Source organism: Acipenser ruthenus, chromosome 12, assembly GCF_902713425.1.
Source record: "Acipenser ruthenus chromosome 12, fAciRut3.2 maternal haplotype, whole genome shotgun sequence".
Classification (NCBI taxonomy): Eukaryota; Metazoa; Chordata; class Actinopteri; order Acipenseriformes; family Acipenseridae; genus Acipenser; species Acipenser ruthenus.
The window spans coordinates 35,622,839-35,648,871 of record NC_081200.1 but is presented as its reverse complement, the minus strand read 5'-3'; the positions used below and the strand labels follow the sequence as shown (position 1 = coordinate 35,648,871).

At 37.0% G+C, this 26,033-nt stretch overlaps 1 protein-coding gene across 1 annotated transcript; it reads right to left on the bottom strand.

Moving 5' to 3' along the window:
- Positions 1 to 1,548: 1,548 nt before the first annotated feature.
- LOC117416850 (alpha-N-acetylgalactosaminide alpha-2,6-sialyltransferase 5-like) lies at positions 1,549 to 25,972 on the bottom strand. The gene is made up of 5 exons (XM_034028274.3): positions 25,736 to 25,972; positions 23,697 to 23,888; positions 9,348 to 9,757; positions 5,289 to 5,396; positions 1,549 to 4,611 (listed from the first exon to the last, which is right to left on the bottom strand). Exons 1-5 carry the CDS (start codon positions 25,772 to 25,774, stop codon positions 4,374 to 4,376), a joined length of 987 nt encoding a protein of 328 aa, XP_033884165.3. The 5' UTR covers positions 25,775 to 25,972; the 3' UTR covers positions 1,549 to 4,373.
- Between the last annotated feature and the right edge of the window lie 61 nt (positions 25,973 to 26,033).

Below are 26,033 nucleotides of genomic sequence, written 5' to 3'. Positions count from 1 at the left end.
TAGCAAACCATATTAACTAGTTCATTTTTCTCACAAGCGTGAAGGAAACAGCTGAGCTGTTTAATGAGATAGATTGCATTATTTGGATGGGCTGCTTCATCAGTTCCCAGGTTTCACATATTTATCAATTTGTACAAATAACAAGGGGGTGGGGTTGTGATTTAAAGTACTATAGCACCACACTTTTGTTAATCTAATTGTTACATCAGATAACCCTGACAGAATCATCGATTTATGGAAATTATTTGTGGTTTTGGCTCAGCACATGCATAATAATAATAATTAAAAAAAATAAATAAACAGAAATACATTAGTTTTTGATAGAATCAGTCGTATATGAATCATTTTGGATTTTAAACCATTAAGAGCTCCAATTGTTGTTTGTTTTGTTGACTTTCTTTTATTTTAGTCATAATCTTGTGATTATGTGACCTTAGCTGGATTCAAATCTAGCGAAGACAAATTCATATGTAATCCACTTTGGCACTGCCCCACTGCCTTTTCTTACAAAACTGCCTTCTGTAGAAAGTGCTGAGCTTTCTTATTGCTTACTTACCTTATGATTGCATTTCCTTTCCATTCTCTCCTCCACCTGACAGAAAACTAAACAATGTAACCAACTTGAATGCAGCATCTTGAATTAGTCCTGAATGGAAAAGAAAATCCTTGATACCTCAAAGAGCATAGAAATTACATTTAGAAAAGGACACAATGGGATATGTTCTAAAAGTTTTTACACCAAAGCATCACACTTACCATTTAAAAAATAAATAAATAAAAAATGCCAATGTGATTGCCATATACAACAGCAAAAAAAGGTGTAAAAAATGCTACAAGCACAAAATGCACAACATGAGCGCATATATATATATATATATATATATATATATATATATATATATATATATATATATATATGCGCTCCCCTGCCTCCAGAGCCTGCTCCTTCTCCACCCTCGCCCCGCAGTGGTGGAACGACCTTCCTATGGATGTCAGGACTGCCCAGTCCCTGACCACCTTCCGACGCCTCCTCAAGACACACCTCTTCACACAAGACCTGTAAAACTGTAGTATTTTGTATTTCACTTGCACTCGTATCTAACCCTGATGTAACTATCAACACTGTTATCTGCTCTTGAACTGCCCTGATATCAAATCATCTTATTAGGACTGAAGTCGTTGTATTTTGTATCTTGATTGTACTGTAATTCTTGGTATGTATTTTTTGTATACAACTGTAATTGGCCCTGGGTAAGTGTGTCTGCTAAGAAATAAATAATAATAATAATTTCTATATATATATATATATATATATATATATATATATATATATATATATAAAGTTTAATTTTCAACAAAAGATAAATATATGGATTTCTGATCCTAAAGTTGCAGTATTTTGAAATAACAAACCTGTCTGATTGGGTAACCTTGTTTTTTTTCCCAGGGCAATAGGAATGTAGCACACTCCTTGAATGATGAGGAGGAACTTTTATTAAAAATCTTAAGTCCAGACAGGACCTACAGAAACTACGAATAATAGAGGAATTCAATATCATTTTGCCATAGGGTTTATTTTTAGAATCACACAGGAAAAGTTCTCTCTAGTCTTGTCCTTTACAATTATTCCAAAATGCAGGCACTGTTAACCACAGCAATGCAATACTGTGTTGAACTTTAGGAAGCAAGATATGTACTTGTGCATTTACTAGTGTGTTCATATAAAACAAATATAAAATAGTCCTTATTTAAATATAGGACCATTTTTAGCAGTCAACACATGTAATTAGATAAAACATTATCTACTTTGACCCGAGATGAAAGCTGGCAGGAATAAAAAAATTCTTAACATTTTATGAACACACTAGTAATTACACAAGTGCATATCTCACTTCCTAAAGTCCAACACAGTATTGCATTTTGTTTATTACTTTTTAGAATTGAAATGTATTCACATTTATTTTTCTAAGTGCTACATGTTTTAGATCTCCAGTCCGAATACATTTGGACGGAACCTATTCAAACAAGTGATTTGTTTGGAGTACAGATCGTAGCTATACCATGACAAAAATGCCTTGAATAGTCTTTGTTTTTTTATGGTTTTTGTGAAATTGTAATTCTCTTTTTTACAGCTGCTATCGGCATGTGTTTTATTATGAAGGCATGGTTCAGATTATATATCTGCTCCGTCTACCAACAGGAGTGTAATGTAACTGCTGTGAATGTTCCCTAATGGGGTTGCTCTCATTTATTAGGTAGGATTTGTTTAATAAAAGAGCCGACACGAAAGCCTGAAAGATCGTTTATCATTTGACTGGAGTCTCATTAATCTGCAGTATTCACATGGCATTTCATTTTTGTTGACTCGTTAATTATGTGTTTGGTTCTGAAAGCTCAAAGCATATGGAATTGCAGGGAACTCCTATATGTAAGTAATTGAAAACTTATTTTCTCCTTTGCATTACACAGCGTGTGTTTTGACAGTGGTTTGCAGCCCCATTAATCACACTGCTTGAGGTGCCAAATTGATGTGTCTTTATGAATATCTATAATATTGCACCCTTCGTGCCAGAAATGCAAGATGAAAATGCCATTTTACATTCGTTTGTAATATTGTTGCATCAGTGAATTCTCTGGTGGCCTTTTTCCAAATAGAATATTTCTAAAGCGTGTTTGTGTGTGTGTGTGTGCGTGTACTCTCCTGCCCAAACTGTACTGAATAAGATTAAATCATTAGAAACACTGGTGCAATAGCATGTTACAATTGTTCCGTGTTGGCTGTGTGAACACCTTGTACATGTGTGTATGTTAGTCTATGCTGACACGGACAGTAAGTAACCAGGAAAGGCATATTTTAGACAGTAGGCCAATTTAGCATGGCACAACAGCAGATGTATTGATCAAATGAATGTACAACTAACTGGCAGCAATCTTGCAGAACTTATACTACAATTAATGTTCCAGCATTAATTCAACATCCCATTCTCTGTTTCTGTGTTGTTGCATGTAATGAATCTCTGGGGGATGCCCTTTTTCTAGAATTGGGTCATCATGATGACTTATGAAGTGACAGCACATGCTATGGCCATATGCACCACTTACCAGTATGCAATTTCTCTTTGCTGGTTGAACTTACTGTTTGCTCCCATGTTGTACATTCAAAAGATCCATGAATTTGCTTGTATGCCATGCTCAAGTTGCTTAATGGAGGTAATTAAAGTTTTTGGGCACCATTTCACCTCAAATTTAATACAGTTCTGCTGTCCACAAGATTTAAAAAAAAAAAAAAAAAAAAAAGCAAAATAATCCACTGGAGCATTGAAAAAAAAAGGTAAACATTTTACATGCATCTTTGGCAGCTGGATAAAAAGCATTTTGCTCTCTGGCTATGCCTGGTCCCTGTCACCTCTTATTAGTATGGCATAACTCCTCCCCATACAAACTGTATGTATCCTAACTACACCATTCAACAACCCAGAGGAGAGATTTTTATTCAGTTTGAATCCTTGTGACCATGAAAAAGATAACTTGTTGATAACATTGCCACCTCTGCGATCAGCAAATTGGTAAATGATCAGAATGCTAAACTGGGCTGCTGTGAGGCTCAGAGTGTCTTTCTAGCAACAAACCTAAAGAAAAATGTTAAAACCAATTTTCAGAAAAGGGCTCCATGGTTTCTATTCATATGTTATGTGCCTTTTGTGCAGAATTTGAATCTCACGTTCCCTTTAAGGTGTTATTGATGTTTCAGTTTTTTTTTGTGTGTGTTTACTTAAATTTGGACAATTATTAGCATAGATAATTTAGCTATTTTTTTGTGTGATAAACTATTTTCATCAGTTGCAGGCACAGAATTGAGACCCCAATCTCAGCAGAAAAGAGGATGATAGACCCTTGCCATTTTTAAAAAATCATTTTAGCCCTGGGGATATACCACTTTGCAAAGGCAGTAACATAATAAGCAAAACAAGTAACCTCATAGCCGTAATACATCAAATAGCTATATAGGTGCAGACAGCCTAAAACGGTAATAAATTGAGCACCATTAATCACCTGCAAACTAATTACATCTATTTTGCTTCTTGGGTGAAAATGGTCATATTTCAATTGGAATCTAAAAGAAATATATGAAATTATACAAAAACAAACTGGTTCCAAAGGCCAAATGGATGTGGAATTGAGTTCATCTATATATTTCAGTCCCATGAATTTCCATAAAAATGCATTTTTTTTTTTCAAATGTCATCTGATTGGAGAATGGGCTTGAGAGATTAGTAAAACACAGATGGAGCATTGTGTGAGAGCTCCCATTCACATAATCCAGTGGCTTTTCTGTTAGAGGGATACAAAGCAATAACGCAGCCATGTGTCCTTCATGAAGCCGGCACAATTACTGTCCGAATTACCGTCTGGTTGTCAGATTTCGGGCTCCAGTTTGGTTGGTAAAAGTGAATATTGAAAGTCCGTGCCCAGTTGGCAAAAACACGCTTCTCTGTGATGAAACGGTGATGGCTGCCCTTGCGCCCCCGTTCGTGTGAGAGGTACATTGTGCACTCGTCAGGTCCTGAAGGCTCGTAGTAATGATAAGGTACTGAAAGACGGCGAGGCTGCCTGGGGTGGAATACAAACACATTAAAGATTACAAAAAACAGCTGGTTTGTCATTGTCTAACTTGTTAATTTGTTAAAAAAAAACAAAAAAAAAAAACAATAAACAAAGTTTTGTTTTTGTTTTTTTACAAAAACAGATTAGTCCTTTACCAAACCCTACTTGCCACATAAACAGGTGCTGGGACTTTGGTGCAAACTTGGTATATCCAGTCTCTGTACAATGAAGAAACAGACCTGAATAAGACCTGTGACCCATCATAACTTTGTTTTATGTCTCTAGACCACATTGGAATTTTATTTATTCATGTATAGTTTTTTGTTTTTTAATTCCTTGTATATTGTGTTAGTGATTTTGAGATTCTGGATACCTGCCCATCAAGAAAGGCTAATATAATTCTGGCAGGTTTGCAACCCACACTCAATGTGGAGTAGTGGTTAGGGCTCTGGACTCTTGACCGAAGGGTCGTGGGTTCAATCCCAGGTGGGGGACACTGCTGCTGTACCCTTGAGCAAGGTACTTTACCTAGATTGCTCCAGTAAAAACCCAACTGTATAAATGGGTAATTGTATGTAAAAAATAATGTGATATCTTGTAACAATTGTAAGTTGCCCTGGATAAGGGCGTCTGCTAAGAAATAAATACTAATAATAATATTAATAATAAATATGAGCTCCTACCTGCAGAAGTCAGGTGAAACCATACCATAGACATTTATTCTGTCACACATCTCCAGGGCTATTGTCATGGTGAACCAGCCTGTGCTGAGCCAAGAGTTTGAAATCCTCCTGAAAGAAAAGGGGTCAGCTGATTAATGAAGGGTTTCATGAACACATGCTGGTAAACCAAAATGTAAAAATGACCAAACGCCAGGGAAATCCTCCATAATAATTACAATTTAGTTACAGCAGTGTATACAAATGTAAAATATTTGAATGAAAAACATTACTGGCTTAAGATTTTTAGTTTTACAACAGATCAAATTGTATAATGTAACACAAAAACAAATGGATAAATAGGCTTAACACAATGATACCAAGTGGCGTAAATAGAAAGTACTGCAATATCAGAGTAACAGACAGATAGAAAGATACTGGGGCTGTTAGGCAACAATACTTGTACAGTACAAATAACCCTTTTGTAATTTTACAAAGCTTCTGCCACCACACTGAGAAAATACCATTTCGGAGACTATTTTAGGTGCTGACTGTATCTAAAAGTGATATATAAAGTGCATGCTTGCCCTTTTAGGTTTCTTCATTACAGACAGGACACTGTGAGCTACTTGATCATGGCCCATACCTGAGATTTAGATTTCTTACATTCAAATAAATACCTCAGGCAAAATGAGGCAGTGGAATGGAACTTGACTTCTATCCTAATGTGGTGTCCATGTGTGCGGTTTGTTCATTTCCAGGTAATAACTACCGCACACTTACATACTTAATATCATTTTACAATTACAATATATACTGAAGCAAAACTGAAATCATGTGGCTTGAAAATCATGTGGCTTGAATTACTTTTTAATTTAATACAAGGTAATAAAGGGACTGTCATGTATCACTTAAGTGGAATCGTACAAAAAAACAAGTGACTTCACAGGATGAACTGACACTACATTGATTTACACTTCTTTGATTGGCTGTAAATTGCAGTCGAGGACAGCACTGCTTCACTGAAATCACATTTATAATCTCCAAGTTAATATTCCTTCTGAAGTTATTCTGTTTCTGTTGCTATTATCTAATTACTGGGATATTTACTTCTAAGTCACATTTTCTTAGTCCCTACTAAATTATCCTTAATTATTCATTCACAGCAATTTGTACAGCTGCAGTTTGTACAATCATTAAGCCTGTTTTATTTGCTGTCTGTTTACAACACACATTCAACAGATGGTTGATTTTTAACTCTTTAGGGGAGGGGAATTTTTGTTTGAAAATTACAGGAGCCGTGTTCTAGTCAAGTATAAACTGCAAGCTGTCCCCCCCTCATTCACATCTAGCTTTGCTGAGGTCTAACAATACATTCTGACTGTGTTTATAATAAGCAGTCTAAAAATATCCAGTAGAAATAATGCTCTTTCAAAGACAACTGTCTGCAAAACCAACTCGGTAGCCACAGCGTGATGCAGAAAGGATTGTCTTATAGTGTGTCGAACAACAAGAAAAAATAGCTTGTTTGGTTATAGGTTTATAGAAGTCGCATAAAACACAGCAGAGCTAATCAAAGTATGAGGTCAGGCTTTAATTGCAGGGCTGGAGCTGCTCTAGTTCAAATCCTTAAGAGCACAAGCTTGTTCTTCTAGGAGCCCACTGCAGCACCACAGAGTGACCTCTAAACTTCAGAAAAGGGGCCAAGTCATTAAACAAAAAGTAGCACTACTTGAGTTTTTCTCTTTGTTAGCTGACTGTGAAAAATGTTGGCACTATTATCCAGCAGCAACAGGAACCCAACTTCAAATTAGACCTAGAAGGAATTGCACAGGACCAATTTCTTCTCTTACACTGAAATCATCAAATGCATCAGACCCCTTGACTCATAAATCATTCCATATACATATATATATATATATATATATATATATATATATATATATATATATATATATATATATATATATATATATATACTTTATACAGAATGAATATTGTATATTATTATTCCCCATCATTACTCCCCATCATTTAATCATTCAGGTTTGAACTGCTTTGCATTCAGAATCATATGATATTTTTGTCTGAGAGATTCTTTTGATCAGGGCAGCCTGAACAGATCTAGGATGCCACTTAAAGACCCATCAGCTTGAAGAGCCTGGACAATTACATCAGCGACTGCTCATCGGTCTCTCTCAATGGGTTTCTGCTGCATGAGAGGGCGGAAATCGGTTATCTCCATTGTGAGCCCTGTGTGCTCATTCAACCTGCATTGAGAAGCCTTCATTAGCCATTTCCACTCCGAGAAAAATCAGCCCACTAGTTAAGAGAGCTGTATTTTGGACTGCGCTATTATAAGCCTCACTGATTGTCTACTCTAAGCCACTCAGATTCCCACGTTCACTGGTTATTTTCCGATAGATAAGATGCTTGGACTCTCATTGTTACTGGCAGATTAGTTTTCATCAAACTATAAAATCCATTCCACTACGAAATATAACCACATTTTAAAATGTCATCATACACAAAAATAAATTACAACCGTTCACTTAGTATTGTCTTTTATAGACTGTAGGGCTGGATTTCTACTTTACCTAAATTTGTGTGTAACATTCCCCTTCATACAAGCTGAATATCAGTTCAAGTGGCACACAATATAAAAATAAATGTCATTTTAAAAGGAAAATAACGGGTGTAATTACACAAATTGTGATTTATATATCATTATTTGACCAAACTGTCATTACAGCACACTGTTAAAAAGGGTCTCCACATTCATAGTACAAGCCAAAGGTAAACATGTTTAATTGTTACCATTTTTTAAATTCTGTATATCAATTTCCACAAAACTAGCTAATGCAAATATTGCAGTGCCTATGTCTGCTATCACAGAGTAATGCATTTGGTAATTAAATCAGAATGTTTGAATATAGAGACTCTAACTGCCACGGGCATGTGATTTACACATATTTTATAGGAATACTGTATAATTGTCCAGGCAAGCAAACATTACAGAACATTCAGAAGCAAAGCAGAACTGGCTTCATTTCCAATGGTCACACTGTCCTCTCATTCGTCGATAATGTCACCTGTAACAACCAATCACCATCTGCCGCCAGCGTATCATTTAATTGGCTTGGAGCTTTGAACACAACACATCTGTGAGCTCAGAAAGGATTTAAAAGCAGTTCTCTTTGAACCTGTACCAGAAACACAATTATACTAACATTCTCTGTGTTGTACAGTAGGTACTTGATAATAAACACACTTCATACTGTAATTTACTATGGGAATGGTATGCTTGTTCTACAGAATAGATTCAAGGTTTGCAGAGTCTACACAGAGTATTTGCCTCATTGTTTGTGTTTTGTATTAACCACAGAGAACCATAATGCTTTCTCTGTTCATTGTACCTAAATAAAAATGGAGCCTATTTAGACTGTAGCAGGTCCACTGTAGACACAAGCTGATCTGATTACAGTAACTCGGCCTGGGTTGCACTTGACTTGAAGTTTGTGGTATAATTTCTTTCAGACGATTTATAGAACATAAATGTGCTTTGGAAGCCAAGTCTGTGTCTAGGTTGGTGTCTTAAACTTGAACTTGAACTCTTACTAACCAGCACATACCTAGACTTTGACTGGATATGAATCATTAGGTCTTGGTCTTGAAAGATCTCTATCAAAAGCTTCACTGGCTAATAAGAGGGTATTATACAGATCAGTTAAACACATTTCCCTCTGTCTCTGATGACTATAGTGATTGAGAATAAAAAAAAACAATTGATCCCTTAACACCTGTAATTTCTAATACCTCTAGTTTGAACCTCCTGGCCTCTGCATCCCTAAATCCATAGGGTACAAAGCCTGGCATGAAGAAGGCTTTTACAATTGATTGTATTGTAGTAAAGATAAAGTAGTAGGTAAAAGGATAAGCTCCTAGTAAAGGTAACTAAGAAATTCATAAATAATTCTGCCTGGCATAAAGTTTAATATGTTTGTTTTAAAAAAAAAATAGATAAAACAATAAGACAAATGTAGCTTGATAATTAGACAAAAACTACAAAAATAAATGTGATACCTGTCTTTGCCAGTTTCTTTTTTGAAGAGTTCATCCAACTGCTGCATCTTCTGCCGTGATATGATGGACACCTTCAGCTTGGGCAGCACCTGCTTTATCACTTGCAGGTTGTTGTAGACCAGCCCCTTCCCGTCCCGCCTCATGTAGTTACTGGGTCCCCAGAAAATGAACACCGAGTCCTGACTCATGTTTAAAAGCTCGTTGCGGTTCCGTACAATCCGCTGTATGCTGGAATGTGCAATGACTCGCAGGCTGGTCTTCTGACCCACGTCTTTCCTGTAGTTGCTTGTCGGCGCGTCGTTCATTCGGATGACACATTCAGTCTGGTCTATCTCAGCACCACGGTTGCTCCCAATAAGATGTCCAGAGCTTGTTACCAGTGCACAGCTGCTACAATGCATTTTCAGAGGCTGGAAAGAAAGAAAAGAAAATGCACTTCATTACACAATGCTATTTTCTTTGTTGTTGCAAATTATTAAAAGTGATCTTTATATCCAATTTCCCTACAGAATTGATAATGTGCCGTACATTATAATACAGTGTTTTCTATACTCCAACGGTTGCACACACAGTACATTACTATAGAATAGAAATGTAATCCAGCCCCAACACGACAACCCAGTTGCTCTCCCTGGACCTTCAGTTACCCACAAGCTTAGTTACACATTTATTTAGCACTCTCTGCTAAAGTGCTTTCTGGTATTGTGTTGATTTGGAGATGGGGGGTTGTATTTTGGTTGTGTTAGAAACTGTGTAATATTTTTTTTTTTCACATAGTTTCACATACAGTAGTTTTCAGGACATTTTGCCCAGGAACAAGTTTGGTATTCTATGATAAAAGGTGGCTATCTTCATGGAGGGCAACATAATTACTTATCGGCAAATCAGTGAACCCTGGGAACGGATGTTTCATACAGCAAGACTTATGAGGGTAAGATTCAATCAAAAGAGCATTTTTATATGACCCACCTCATTTTCCCGGCACTATTTTATCCTAGAAAGTCTTTAGAAAGTCGATTTGAATGTCACCATAGTACAGATGAAGAAGATAAGTGCTGTATCTGTACCTTAATTGGGTAAATTCCTGCTTGCTTGTGTAGTTTACTTGGGCATTTGTCCTCATTGTATGAAGAGCCAGTCATTTTATAAACTGGTTGTTTCCATGAGGGGTAGCAACAGTTTTTGTTCATCATTCATTTCAGTTTGCAGCAGCCAATGACTGCAATGATTTTCAACAAAAGTTGCCTTTAGCTGTAGGGTCGACTAGGGTTTTGATTGATTGATTGGTTGCTCTTAGCGACATTCAGCATAATGGAAGAAAGACTGTGTTACTGTACTATAGCTCAAACCACCTCTGGATAACAATTCACATTTTAATACAGAACTTGGAAGTGTACACTGTAGTCTTTTTATCTAACAATCTAAAAGATTTAGAATTGAGCCTTCTAACGTAACTTGTAAGAAACAATTTGGTCCACAATGAATCATCAGTTCTAAAAAAAAACCCTTAAGATAAGGGAAAGTAAAAAGGGGGATCCTGTCAAGTACAGAGCATTTACAAGCATGAGAAGACTTGCGTGTAGCCCTACAGATCTAAGCATCGTCACACTACCCAGTCAAACTGAGATTCCTCAGTTAAATAGAATGGAGAATGAGATGGTCTGAGATGTGTTTCAACGTGATGTTAAGTCCTTCTGGAAAATTCCTTGGACTCTATGAGGCTTAAGAGCTTTTATTTGTTGTTGTTCAAATTTCAAATAGACTAGGAGTGAAGAAAACCATTTAGCTGCAGTCAATTTAAGCTGCTCTCCATGCATGCAAACTGAAATGCTGTAACTAAAAAAGGTGCACAGTCGAACTGTTTCCAATTAATAATATACCCGGCTGACTTATAAACTGTATTCCTGTTCAGTGTAATGAATGTGCATCTGTTTTGAGACCTAATAATATAGTTAAAGATGCTTGATATGTTTTACACCAGTGCTGCCCAAACCCGGTCCTGGAGAGCCCCTATCCAGCAGGTTTTATAGGTAACCTTTAATCATCAATTTCTTAACACCTGGAACAATTTCATTGTGATCAATTAAGCAGGTGATTTATTAAATGAAGTCATTTAGAGATCATTTGGTACAAAAAATTAACTACCCTTTTGAGCCCTCAATGGCCTGGATTACATGCTGGGAAAATGTCATGACTTATCTGTCTACTGTCATGACTTATTTAAGGTGGTACGGCTGAATTATAATTTTAGATAGTTTTGGTTTGTTTAATTTAACAATTCCTGCTTTGAAACTTCATGTTGTATTTGATTTTTGTATAATGTATTATATTTGTATTCAAACATAAACTAAACATAAACCAAAACTAACTAAAATTGTAATCCAGACCATACCACCTTAAATAAGTCATGACAGTAAACAAGTCATGACATTTTCCCAGCATGTAAACTGGCCCAGTGACCAGAGTTCCCTTAATTGAACAAGTTATTTGCTTAATTGATCAATAACTTCCATGTGTTCCCAGTCTTTAGAAATTAGCGATTTAGGGTGACCTACAAAACTTACTGGATAGGGGCTCTCCAGGACCGTGTTTGGGCAGCACTGTTTTACACAGTCGCTGTTCCTACTGCAGTATTTACATGTCTATTTCTTATTAGGACTCCTGGACTACTGTGATAAACTACCCCAGCCATAAGGCAGCAAGGGGAACTAGCCTCCTTGACAACATGGTTGATGGAGATGCATTGGGAGCTAATGGGTTTAAAGGGAATGGAGACAGAGGTACCCGAACCTCATGTGAGGTTTCATTTCAATAACTCAAGATAAATGCATTAACCCTGTTCCTTAGCATGCTTGTTAATGGATCGCTGAGCTACACCTGTTTTTGTCCTCCTGCCTTCCCACTGCTTAACAAAGATTGCATGGCCCTATTTGTTGAGGTCTGAGGTCACAGTAACGGCGAGAGGGAAAAAAAAAAACTTTCTTCATTGCTCTTTCAGAGCTGTAAGAAAACCTCCAAGTCATAAATATTGCAAACAGCAATTCAGAAACCTCCTCTCATTGACTTTTTAATGCGTCTCAACCCTTAACCCTCCCAGTAGAGCGAAGAGTTTTATGCACTGTGCTGTACGTTTAAGGTCCTTAAGGAATGAGGCTCATGAGTCAGTTCAGGGGTCATTACAGCTCTGAATTTGGAATATTAAAAAAACAGACCCTGGATGTACCAACACATGTCTATTACTATTTTGCATGATTTGAGCCCTGATTCTAAACTATTAGTACAAAAGCATTGGTCAACAGTGAAAAAAAATCTAAATTTTAGGGGGGAATGGCAAAAAAAAGCACTTTTGCATATAAAAAACTATATGTATTTTACTGCATCATCATTCACACTGGTGTTGCCTTAAAATAAGCTGCTTTGAGGAGACCTACAGCTGTTCATCACTGTGAGACAGAGCACTCTCCATTGCTTTTGCTATTGCCCAACGTGCATGCAGCAGAAGAAAAAGATGCTTTTCTTTTTAACCAGCGCTCCATTTCTTTTTTTTTTTAACTCTTTACACTCAGCCCTATTTCTGCCTGTTTTTCACTTTTCATTTATGTATGTTTAGCTACTGGATAGTTTGTACTGCATGCATGTAACATATCAAATGAAAGGCCACAAAATGTCCTTTCATATTATGTAAGTTGCAACAGGATCAGGCATACTATATGTGGCAGAGATGTGAACATATGTAAAAATAAAAATAAAAAAACATTTTTCCAAAAAAATCATGTTTGGTCACATACTGTAATCATAGATGTCTCAAAAAAAAAAAAAAAAAACACTGCACCATTGCACCTCAATATGAAATGAACGGCGGAGGGGGGGGGGGGGGGGGGGCTGAGCTTCTAAGCTTAAAATATCCAGCACTACTTTTATTTATTTTAACCAGAACTATTCAGAATGCAGCTCATAGTGCTTTCATCACTGAAACCCACTTCCTAGAGATTGTTGTAGCGTTTCAAGCTTTCTAAAGTGGGTGGAAAATACAGTACCTTGGTGTCTTAAAATATCTCTGCAGGATTTTCCCGCACATAAAAGTTGCAGATATGCGGGAGCAACTTGGAAAATGCGCGATTCCTGCTTTAACCTTGGCCACAGGTGTATTTCAATACTGTGACACAGTAGAGCCCAAAGAACAACTTAAAACACTGGCAAACCTTTAAATAATTTGTCAGTCTGTAATAACTCATGAGTTAAACCTTTGTGAATCAGAATAAAACCTGGAAAAAAAGAAAAGAATACCTTCTGCTGCTTAACAGCGAAAGAGAAGCCAGACTGTGAAAAGATAACCAGCTTGCAGCTAGAGCAACACTAATGGCATTTCAATATTTGGTTCTTTATGAAAGTCAGAAACTTCTCCCTTGATGCTGCTTCCATGAGATGAGCCAGTGAATGTGTCACACACATTTTATCTCTCAGTGATCCAGAATCCCTACATTAAAGGTGGCTATGGATTCTGTTTAGATGATGAGCAAAATCGCTCGGTACAAGAAGAATTACAGGTTCCGACATGAGGAGCCAATGGTTCAAAACTGCCATCTGTGGGATTATAACTGAACCCCTCTAAGTCAACGATCAGTGAAATCCCTTCATTTTAAAATCAGTGCGGAGTAAAGGAATTGTTTAGCGTACCAGAGGGGGTTTCTTTAGCTTTTCAGAGGGATTTTTGTTTGACCCAGTGTAAACACTGAAATTCAGAAACAATTTTCAACAGCTTTTTCATGTGTGTAACACCCATACCTTTTCGATGCAGCTTCATTGTTTGCTCCCAGGTACTGATCTCTATTGCTTTTTCTTTCCTATATACAGTTTAGAATGACATAAAACACCCCTTTTGAAAGATGCTTTTTCAGAAGTATAAAAGGCAATTCAAATGATAGTAAATTGTCTTAACAGAGTGCTGCTCATACAGGAGGGAGAACAATCACATAGTCTCACAATCCTCCGTTTTTTTTTCCTGTTAGTTTCAAACCATTACATGTTTTATGCACAAACATGTTTTTATCTTTCCACTTGATTGAAAATAGAGCTCCTAATGTATTAATGCATTAGAGCCTTATTCACCTGTACCACCATCAAGCATACTAGAGTGAAGAACAGCCACTCTATGGGAGCCACAGGAATAGTGCTCTCTACGACTGCAAGGCATTCCATTAACTCAGTGACTTGTGCTGTGTCCTCAGCTATATCCTCCTGGCATTCACTAGACTGTACTCCACTAACGTCTGTTGCATTGAGTACCCTGGTTCATCAGCATTTACTGTGGGGCCCTAACCTTTTAGTCCTTATGACAGAGGCCTCTCCAGTACTCTGCAAAGTTCTTCCAGTTGCTTTATAGAATTATACTCATCCTACTTATAGAACTCTATTCATTGACATTCTAAAAGGTTCTAAAAAAAAGAACAATGGCTGTACACAAGAGATTTTCATTGTCCATGTTTGAACACTGCAGTACTAATATCAGTTTTTAGTGTTTCTGCGCTCTCAATTTTCTTAGGGATGTGCTTGTATAGAAGACCTTTATAGAAATCACCTGCCATTATAAATATGCAGCATTATTTAGAAAATCCCTAAAATGAAATCCCCTCTCTTAAAGTGATCAGGGGGTTAATCATCTACAAAGCCTGCATCTGACTGTGATTTATAGTCCTATATATATATATATATATATATATATATATATATGAACATTTATTTTACAAATCAAAACAAGAAAATGTAAATAAATAAACATCTGAACAGACATCGATTTACAACATACATATTTATAAAACTGAAACGATAGCAATACATTTTTAACTTTTCAACAGCAATCGGTTTATTATCAGATGAGCAACAGCAACTGAACAACGCAATAAACTTCGAAATAAAAATTTTACAGAAGCGCACAGCACAAGAAGTTATAAAAAAAGGCCTAATTTATTTTACTTTTTTTCGACAAAAGGGTATTCCTTTACCTAGAGTCTAAGGCTGTTCACAATCAACACAGATAATGCGCTTCTGTAAAATATATTCTCTCCTTTGGTAAATTCTTCTCTGTGCATTCTTTGTACCCAGGAGTTGATGGCTGCTAGGTCCAATACATTGTAAAACACCTGAACAGACCACCGTCGGGAGCCAGCTTTCACGGAATACTTCCACGTCATCTGATCCAAAACATCAACTCCATATTTTGTTGCGTTGGAAAACTCCACAGTCTCTGGTATTTATTTTCACTAGTCCCGATGCTAATTGACTGACCAAAGCAGCGCAGCTGGCAAGCAGGCGCCAGCCTTCAAAAGGCTGATTGAAAACAATAGACTGTCAGTCATTCACTCAGGCAAAGAGTAGAGACTAATCTGATTACAGCTAAACACATTGCGGACTGGTAAATAAAAATAATAAAGTAGAATACCGTTCTGTATAAACAAAATACAATTGTTTTTTGTGTGTCCGTCAATGTGACTGCTCCCGGGGCTTTTAGGTATAATGTAATATATCTCCTTTATTTCTGCACTCCCGTGTTTCATGCTTTGTGAGAATATTTAATACATACGGACAGAAAGGTACACAAACGCACAGCGCCATATGTGTTACACGACTGGAGAAAATGACATTTTAAAACCAAAAACCGCCAAAATGACCGCCGCAGGGCTTCTAGTGTTAAGGGCTTACATAGGAATGTGTATTTAACACAGGTTTACTGCAAGCACATTAAAGTCATAAACCTCTACCCATGCATATTGTATACTGAAATGCAAAAGTTCACTCTGTGGATGTGAGTGTTACACAGGACAGCCGTGGTTAGCTTGTGAAGCTGCAGTCCTGCAGAGCTGCTAGCAATGAAAAGAACACTCCAGTAACCCCATACCCCAAACACGGAGGGAATGGAAAGCTCATGTCTAGACATTTATTTTATAAAAAGCGGCAAGCTTAATCTTGGAATAGCAGAAATAATAATAAAAAAAATATCTATAGCACCAGCAGAACTTACTGAAGCTCCTGCATTACTTAACAATGCCCAAGCCTGACTGGTCTTTACAAAGGTTTTCAGGCATCACTGTGCACAAAGAAAAGACTTTCAAAGTGCATTTCTATGTCTTCTCTATTAAAGCTGCACATTGTGCAAATAAACCTATTTCTGCTCTTTCTTTATACAGACAGATGTTTTGGTCAAACCTACCAGTCTTGTTAAAAGGGAGTATTATCTGAGGAATAGACAGACCTTAGCAACGAGCGGAAAAAAAGAATGGGCATTTTGAAGCTACAGGAGCATCTCTTGAATACAGACAACAGTCAGATTGATTCTGGCAGCCAGCAAGTTTCTTGATAGACTGTCCATTTAGCTGACAGCTCCCACTGTAAGTCCTGGGATTTATAATCATAACTTGGTCTGCCTTTGCATTGACTGTATGATGAGTGTAGACACATGAGTAGTAATTTGCAATGTAACTCCGGAAAACCCATTTAGGATGCCAAGATTTACAACATGCAGACAAGCTGCAATTGATCTTCTTTTTAAAGCCTTGGTCACTTGCTAGAATATTTAATTTAGCAATTCCCATAAATGCATTAAAATGGTCTCAACACCTAAAATATATAAAATATATATATATATTTACAGGAAGGTCGACAAAACTTCTACAAGAAATTAGCAGAGTATCCCAGGCAAGTTTCATGTTTATCTCAACTATAAAAGAAAAACACTTAGGAGATAAGCAATCCATAAAGTCGAAGTAAAAACAACATGGCTGCATTAAGCTAGTTATTCTGGCATTGCAGTTTTCTATTGCCTTTAAAAGCTGATGTTAAAAACAGAACACTCAGTGGTACTGCTTGAAATTCCACTGCATGTATTGAATGTCATTGCTTAAGTGTTGTTTAAACCCAGTATAATGGTTGACTGGTTTAGCATTATGGGTTAAGGGCAGCTTTGGCATTGTATTGTAGACCTTGGTACTACATAATCGTGGAGTGCCTTGGACAGAGATCATCTCTGTATTAAAGTGGAAGTTTCCAGTGATTTTGAATCAGAGGAGAAAGAAAGACTTCAGGGATTGCAGAGATGGGAGAAAGGGATGGGGACACACCAGGGGGATGAGGAGCAGCAGATATATAGGCCAATGTCATGAGCTGTATGTTGGGCTTATTCCTTTAAGGTTATCTTTCTTGGAATATATATATATATATATATATATATATATATATATATATATATATATATATATATATATATATATATATATTCATTCCTATAATTAATAAAGAGGGTTAACAGCAGTCTACTGTGGATTAAGTAAAATAATCAGATGAGTGAATAATCATAAAGAGCTCAGATATTTACAGCTAACAACCAATCTCTAAGACTCGGAGCCCTTCCATTACCAGCTGGGGGTAGTAAAGTTCTTCTTCCAAAATATCATATGAAAAAACATGATCAAATTTGACTTTCACACTAGCATTTTCAATCCGAGAGATTGAGTTCTACTTCAACACATGATTGTCTCAGATTGCTTCACATTCCAAACCACATGCAATCTAGCCGTGGGCGAGCAGCACAATGATGCCTAGCAAGATTCCAGCAGTTTTGCATTATCTGGGCACTGCATAGCACTACTTCATTATGCAGTGATTTCCTTTTCTGCCCAAACGCACAGGAAAATTAAACAATGCATTCTAAATTCAACTCAGTCATTGTGACCTGATAATCGCCCCATCCCTCACATAATGTGTGAGGGATGGGCTAAACTCTATCCATTTGTAATTGCACAGGGCTACATTGTATTACCCCTAATTTGCCACAGTCGGCAGTCCACAGAGACAGGTATAGGCACAGTATCAAATAGGTGCAGAGAATTAATTATTATTGTCTCACCACAGTTGAAGGTCTGATGCACCAACAAAACAATTTCAGCTCTGCCTGAATTGAGCATTCCTATTATGCTCAACCTTTATATTTTGAATGTTACTGGTATAAAAACATACTGTACCATAGAACAAGCTAGCCAATCTTATTTTCCTACCTGAATTTGCGCATTATAAGGCTTCTTCTAAGTATCTATTAATATTAAGGCACTCAGACAACAGTCTTGGAAACCGGTCTGTTGAGAAAGTCGTAAAACACATCCTCCAGATGAGTCGTTCAGAGGAAGGCTATACTTAGAGCCCCATGTCTTAAATAATTTCACAGTGCTCTAGCTATACTCAATCTTAATAAAGATCCAGTGAATGGGTGTCGGTTCTTATAATCAATGACATATTATTATTATTTGTTGCTTTACTTCTGACACTTAACTAGTGACAGTTCAATTAGACAGCTACAAATACGGTCAATACTTACTGTATGGGGACTACAGTGTACATGCAACATACTAGGTATGATTAATCTGCCGGGAAGTAAAAGTAACATGCAGAGTTTGCAAGATTACACCAGAAACGCAAATAATGTCTTAATCATTTTTATGGCAGCTTTGAAAGATAAACTCATCAATCAGACTTAAATGGATGAGTGTGGCTGGGTAGCCTGTTAACATGATTCACTCGGGAAACGCAATGCAATGTGTGAAACAAACAAACAAACAAACAAACAAACAAACAAACAAACAAACAAAAACTCCTGGAGGCTTGCATATCATCAGTAGTCCCAATAAGAACGTTTTACTCACCTCTCCCATTGCCAGCTTTGTGGAACACACGTCTTCTAACTTCAAATCTATTTGGAAATGTCCATCCCATCCCAGTGCTTTGGGTTTGTTCCTTCAGCTCCATCACAAATGTAATTACCACGAGCACAGCACAGTACACAAACGATCAGCCTTAGGAGAGCGATCTTGTTTACTTAAATCAAAACACTTAATGTGCTTAATGGTAATGAATACTGTGTGGGCCACGGCAGACCTGAAGCTGTGCTCGCTTGGCAGCTGACTTGTTCGTTTTATGAAACTTCAAATGAGCTGTTGATGAAAAATTGTGTTCCAGTAGTTTTTACATGCTGGAATTGTATTTCTACCTTGTCAAACATACCAATGTTTTATATTTTCTGGATAAGAAACCTCCAATCAGAAAATATACATATATAGATACATACATAGATACATAGATAGATAGATAGATAGATAGATAGATAGTCCACCTAACAAGTACTTTGGTCTTTAAAAAAGTGAAGTCAGCTAAGCTATTTTTCTGATGTGCTCTAATGTACTTTTTTCTATTAATAATGTAGATGAGACCATGACATTACAGAAGCTAGCTAGCCGTTGAATTAGTATGGCAGTGAAACTGCTTCTAGGAATTGAAGGACATACAAAGCCAGCACTGAAACTAAATGTATTTATTTTTTATAAAACCGTTCTCTAAAAAAATAAAAACATGCCAGATAACAACATGCACTTCATCCATTCTCCTTTTATAACAAGAGCAGAGTGCTTTTGAAATACTCTCAGAATCACAACGAGTAAGAGGAGTTGAATAAATCAGCATTTTTAAAAATTTGTTATTTTTATTTCTGGCATTTATATGATTAGAATATCAGAATATTTAAATGTTGTCCTCTCATGAAATAATAAACTTTAGCAAGAGCCGCTTCTTAAAATTGTTAGTGTCCGAAAACCTGTACAAATCTATAATTCTTATTTGCTGAAGCTAGAGCAAGTTTTGCACTGTGCCAATTTCTTACTGTCATTGAGTCATGTGTAGAAGTGCTTCATGGGGTATGATTTCAATATCGGTGGAATGCATTGTTTGACAAACAAGCCTTTATTGCTGATTGTGAGTTTGTTTTGCTTGGGTCATTGGAAGGTCAGATCCAAATGAAACAGCTGACAGGGTGGAAGGTTGGTGCAGGAGAGGGTGGGGGGGGAGGGGGTTGAGATCAATCATCTTTTTGGAAGGAAGGAATTCTGTTAACGTTATTAGTAAGATCTGAAATGGATGCAATTCAATTAGACGCACTAGGGAAACAGTGTATTGGGGAGGAATTATGAATATTTTCATTTTCATTTCATAATGTTTTAGTAATTTATTTTTACCTGTTTATCCTCTACTGTTTAGTGTTACCAAAATAATCTGTGGGTACATTAGGTTGCAATGCTTATCTTATGAGTGAGTTGTGTTTTAGTTATTTTAACCTCAAAAGGAGGCACTTTGTATGCTTGCTTTCATATAACCATATTGACTACATTTGGTAAGGCAGAGAGCTTCTCAAGAACTGGCAGGGTGCACACTTGAAGCAGGTTCCAGCCAGAAGAGACCAGAAAGATTCTGCTGTCTCTGGGGTTCTGCTAGTTCAACTGGTGTCCTGTGGATAACTTCTGGGGCTCTCCTGGCTGGAGATAACATTCGTATCTGGTTCAGACTGGATTTCCACTGGCATTATACAATATAGATACACATATCACAGGTGGGTCTGCTAAATACTGGCATTTTCTTTCCTTTAGCCTTGAAGCAAAATAGATTAACAACTATCTAGATTGCTCTGAGGAAGACGCTAGCAGCATTGAAACGTTAGCACTTCTGTATGGACTATAATAATTGTCTCACATACATGGATTAATTTAATTTACACTGCGAAACTACCAAGTGTGCTCTCACCTTGTATGCTTTTCCTGGAGACTCCATTTAGTGAAGTCATCAGTGGTAAGCAGCCTATTCTAAAAATCTATATCTCTCCTGTATTAGGCATTCAACAAGCACTACATAAGCTCCAGCATTTTAAATAGACTGTAGAAGAGGCAGATTTCTCTCCAGGCATTGGAGGAAACAGACAAGCTTTCCCATATGAAGCAATTATATTAAATTGGGGATCCACACAAACTGAACTTGCATTGGAAAAGCCCAAAGACTCACTGTGGAAAACAACAGGTCAATTAAGAAACGAGAGCAGAGTGAAGTGACCAGCTGTATCACTCTCTGCAGCGTCTTGCTTCAATGGCTCTCACTTGTTGTCATTAAAAAAAAAAAGTAGACATATTTTAGAGTGCTATCCAAACGGATTCTATCTTCTAGCTGCTTCCTGCACCAGCTCTTCTTACAAAACAATTTGAGAAAAGCCACTGCGCCCATTTTAGGAGAGGGAGCTCAGTATTTCCAAATCTCTCACACAAGGGAAATCGCAGTCAGCTGTGCAATCAGCCTGAAGAGTTTCCTCTACCATGTCTGCTGCATTGTGATTATTTTACACAACACTGCTGTCTGGCTATGGAGGTGTCAAAGCAAGAGCCATCTAAAATACCAGCATTGTGCTAGCTTACTTCAGACTCTTCTACAGCAACTTGTTTATGTGGCACAACTGACAGACAGACAGTGGCAGACAGTGTTTTTTGTATTCAGTTCTGCATAAATTCTGTTATTTCATGAGGAGCAGTCTCAGTAGTGATGACTGTATGAGCCAGACTGCAGAATACTTCCACCAGTAACTTACCTGAAGGAATTAGTGGTAATCTCTGAGGAATGATCAAGTGTCCCTTCTGAGCAATTTCTAAACCAATTTGCTGGCACAACGCCACTTTGGCTGCCCCCAGTGGCAACTCACATGTTTTTGTACAACCTGTATACTTTTTAAAAATACAGGCTGGATCGCTGGTTTAAAAAAAAAAAAAAAGGAAGATATCACAAGTAATCCTGTCTCCAAAATTTGCATCAAAGAAAAGGTTGTCTGGCATTGGGTTATTTCCTGAATAAATATTTGACATATAAAACAAATAAATCATTTCATAAATAGAAATATGACTCAGACCTTTTTTGGGGTGTTTTGTTTTCCTACAGAGAAATGACTAGCCTGACTAGAATTAAATAATTCACTTCAATACCCCCAAGTCTGTACCCTTCCCCCCACAGCCAATTCACACACAACTACACCCACATGATCACAACTGATCAGGGAGGTAGACTAGCGAAGAAGACAGTGCTGTTCTCGTCCCTTCATAGCACACCATTCGCCTGAACTTACTGTGCTTTCACTTCCATTTTCTGCCCTCAGCATGATTCCACTCTATATATACAAGCTGCAGTCAACATTTGCAACTTTCATTTAAGCTACTATTGAATCGTTTCTGTAAAGTCAGTCTCGCTGAAAGCAGAAACATTTCATTAACCCAATAACCACTCTTTACCTCACTGAATTTTCTCAAGCGTTTAGTGCTTGTCTGCCATCCTTCAAAGTTTTATCAGCGTATCAATCTTGGACGGTTGTAACCGATAATCTGGTTATCACTGGAACCTGACCAGTAGAAACCACATGAAAAAAAATACAAATAAAACACATTGTGAGATACAGACTTTAAAAACCGAACGACTTCAACACTGGGAAACAATGTAAAAAGTCTGAAAATTAATCATTGATAACTAGGATAAACATTGACGCAGGTTTTAAAAACAACTGTCACATTAAGTGTAATTATCAGTTCTGTTAAATGTGACGCTCTTGTAGAGATGAGGAGGAGTCCAGGCGGCATTTGCATGGATACCGAGGGCAAGGACCTTCCAGGCATCCTAATGTGCACCAATGAGTGGTTCAGAATAACAATGAACAGACCTTTGAAACTCAACCCCTCTCATCACTGCTAACTGTCATTTAAAACAGCATCATTATTACCATTGCTCTAGATACCTATAAAAAGCTTTGTGTTAGAGGTATATACAAATGGAGCAAAATGCCCAGTGATTATAAAAACAAATATAAAGTATATTTTTACTACAGCAACCTTGTACTTGTAATGTACAGTAAACAAAAGATCTATGGTGACAAGTTCTGGTAGTTTTTCAACCAAGAAGGTTATGAACCTACGATCTTCAAGCCCTGCATCCGTGCACTACCCACTGACTTATCAACCCCCCAACACTGCTCACCTTCAGAAAAGAGCAGTCCAGCTTTGTTTAAGAAAGTGTAGGAAATGAAGTGTACTTTGAAAACATTTCTTTTAAAGAGTTACATTTCTTGTGTTAGAAGATTATGCCTACAGTACCCACACATACATTACTTATGTCACATTGAAGTGTACTGTCTCAAATGCTACTTACTAACTGTTACATTCAGCGCATGTCCGTTAATGCATGCTCTAAAGATTATAACAGAATTTGATTAACATTTAACTGCAAAAGGACAATGCCTTATTCATATTTATGAACCGATAATGACATTGTGTGGGTAATCAACGAATAATTAATATTTCGTAGTACTTTAAACTCAACAAAAGGTCCAGGTGCAATATTTAGAAGTAGGACACTATTTGTTCATTTCCCAACAATGGCAGCTTGTCAAAGCAGGATAAACAGGACATTGGTATAATCATGTACTGCCACACATTGCATGGGTTTTAATGGGTTTACCTTGTGATCTATGATGCTGATGTATCCCTGTAAAGCTGGTGCTGCGATGATCTTTTGTGGCTTAGCGGTAATATTCCCGGGTTCTGGTTCCTTTCTCTGTGGATGATGCGGGGCTCTGTGGGAGCTGCTGTTGTACACAATCAACAAGCTGGTACACATGGTAATCACTAAAAACACTGCTACCCCATGCCGCTGGACAAAGAAAAAACAAACAAAAAAACAACGTCAACCACAACAGTAATAACAGGAAGAAGAAATCCCTACTACGCTCATGTAGTGATATTGCATTTGAATTATCCAAAAGTTTAATTACACTAATTAGACTACTTAGAATAGACATACTTTAATTACATTTTCTGATTAAATAAGCTATTGTATTTTCATATTATAGTATAAGAAAAGCAAGTATACATTTGTTAATGTAACAATATTCTGTTAACGAACTGCAATTAACATTTTTTATTTAAAATGCTAAATGTGCAGCACTGCAGCTGTGACAGTGTATGACGCTGTTGTGTGTGGCACATCTGTAATTGATATGAAATTACCCATTTATTGAAGTTCAGTTTCATATTACAGAGCCAACAGATATGCAAAAGGGAAATGTAACCATATGAAAAGGACAGGATATCAGTTTTATCCCAAAATGTAAATATTTGTTGGAGTAGGAAATGAAGTCTTGATGAACATATTCAACATACACACAGAGTATGAGCATAAAACAAAACAAACCAAACAAACAATAGTGGATAGATTAAAATACGCCTGTTGCATTTCAATTGAATGCATATTAACATGCAAGTGATCTGAACCAGGTAATTGGAGATCACGCACCCCGCACCCCGCACCACGCACCCCCCCCCCCCTTCCCCCCGCCCAGCACGACCCAGCCCCGCCCCGCCCCCCAGCCCAGCCCCGCCCAGCCCCGCCCCGCCCCCCCAAAAAAAACCTTTCATAAACAAAATATATCAACCCATTTTTATTAAAAAAACATTAATGTCCAAAAACCGGCATTTCTTTCTATTAATCTAACACGTCCGATGCATATTCAGTACTACTGCAAACCGTACCAGACAACCATCGTGGCATTGCCCATAAGAAAATCCATGCATTTTACAAAACAAAAATAAAAGTGTATTTACATTAAAACATTTTGTAATGCGATTAATGATAAATGTATAATATACAAAACACACGTTGACCGTACCGACAATACACTGAGGTATCCAAAAATAGCTTGGGCTAAAACAGTGTAACTCTACTCTGAATATAGTACCAACAACTGTGCCAGATCATTGAGGTTTCGTAACACATAATCAGCTATTATTAACACAATTCAGCATATTATCTGCATGCAGAAGCATACAATGAGTTGAAGCTAGTAAATTACAGGTGGGGGACTGGTTGCTTTCCTGAACAGAGACTTGCTTCATATGCACTGAAACTCACCATTGCCAATGCCACAAAATACTTTATTTTTTATTATTAAACAAAGTAATAGCATAATACATGCACAAGTACAAACATTTTTTAGGAGTAACAGTTTAAGAATTATTATTATTATTATTATTATTATTATTATTATTATTATTATTAATAATAATAATAATAATAATAATAATAATAATAATAATAATAATAATAATAAATTGTATTATTTAATTATTAGCAGTTTGTCGATATGCAGCGGTGGTTTTCCAAATACATTTTATTAAAATGTTTCTTCGTATTATGTTTTGTCAACTCTTTAAGTACTTTTATAGATATACAGGTACAGTATATAGTAAATACCGGCACTTTCAAATTGCGTTGACTAATTGCAAAACGTTATTAGGAAAGCTTATTTTTATTATCTGATGAACATTTCTTTTGTAGCTCGTGTTAATAAATCTACTTACATCGACCGAATACAAACAAATAAAAAAAACCCAATGCAAGCTTGTGTCCTAATGCTATAGAATGTATTCCCAACAAAAAATGGGAAATTTATAAATTAATGCAACATTTTAACATAAAAAGAGTTGATAAAACTGTGTTACCATTGGTGCCTTCATCTTGCGCCGCTCTCGTCTGCACATCTGGGTCCACCTTTCATAGTACTAAATCTGAAAATCCCTCTCGCAAGCACATGGCTGGGACAGAGTTGATGCGCTAGTCACTGCATCGCTTCTATTGCAGAGATTAGAGAGACGGCGAGGAATTAAAACTAAACCTACTCGCTGCTTCTGATGCACTGAAACAACCGAGCGGCAGACACAGCTCCTGCCAGCCCGTGATTCCGCATGGTCTTACTGCTAGTATAGTTATCGTTCCCTTTCAATTTGAAGACGACCACCA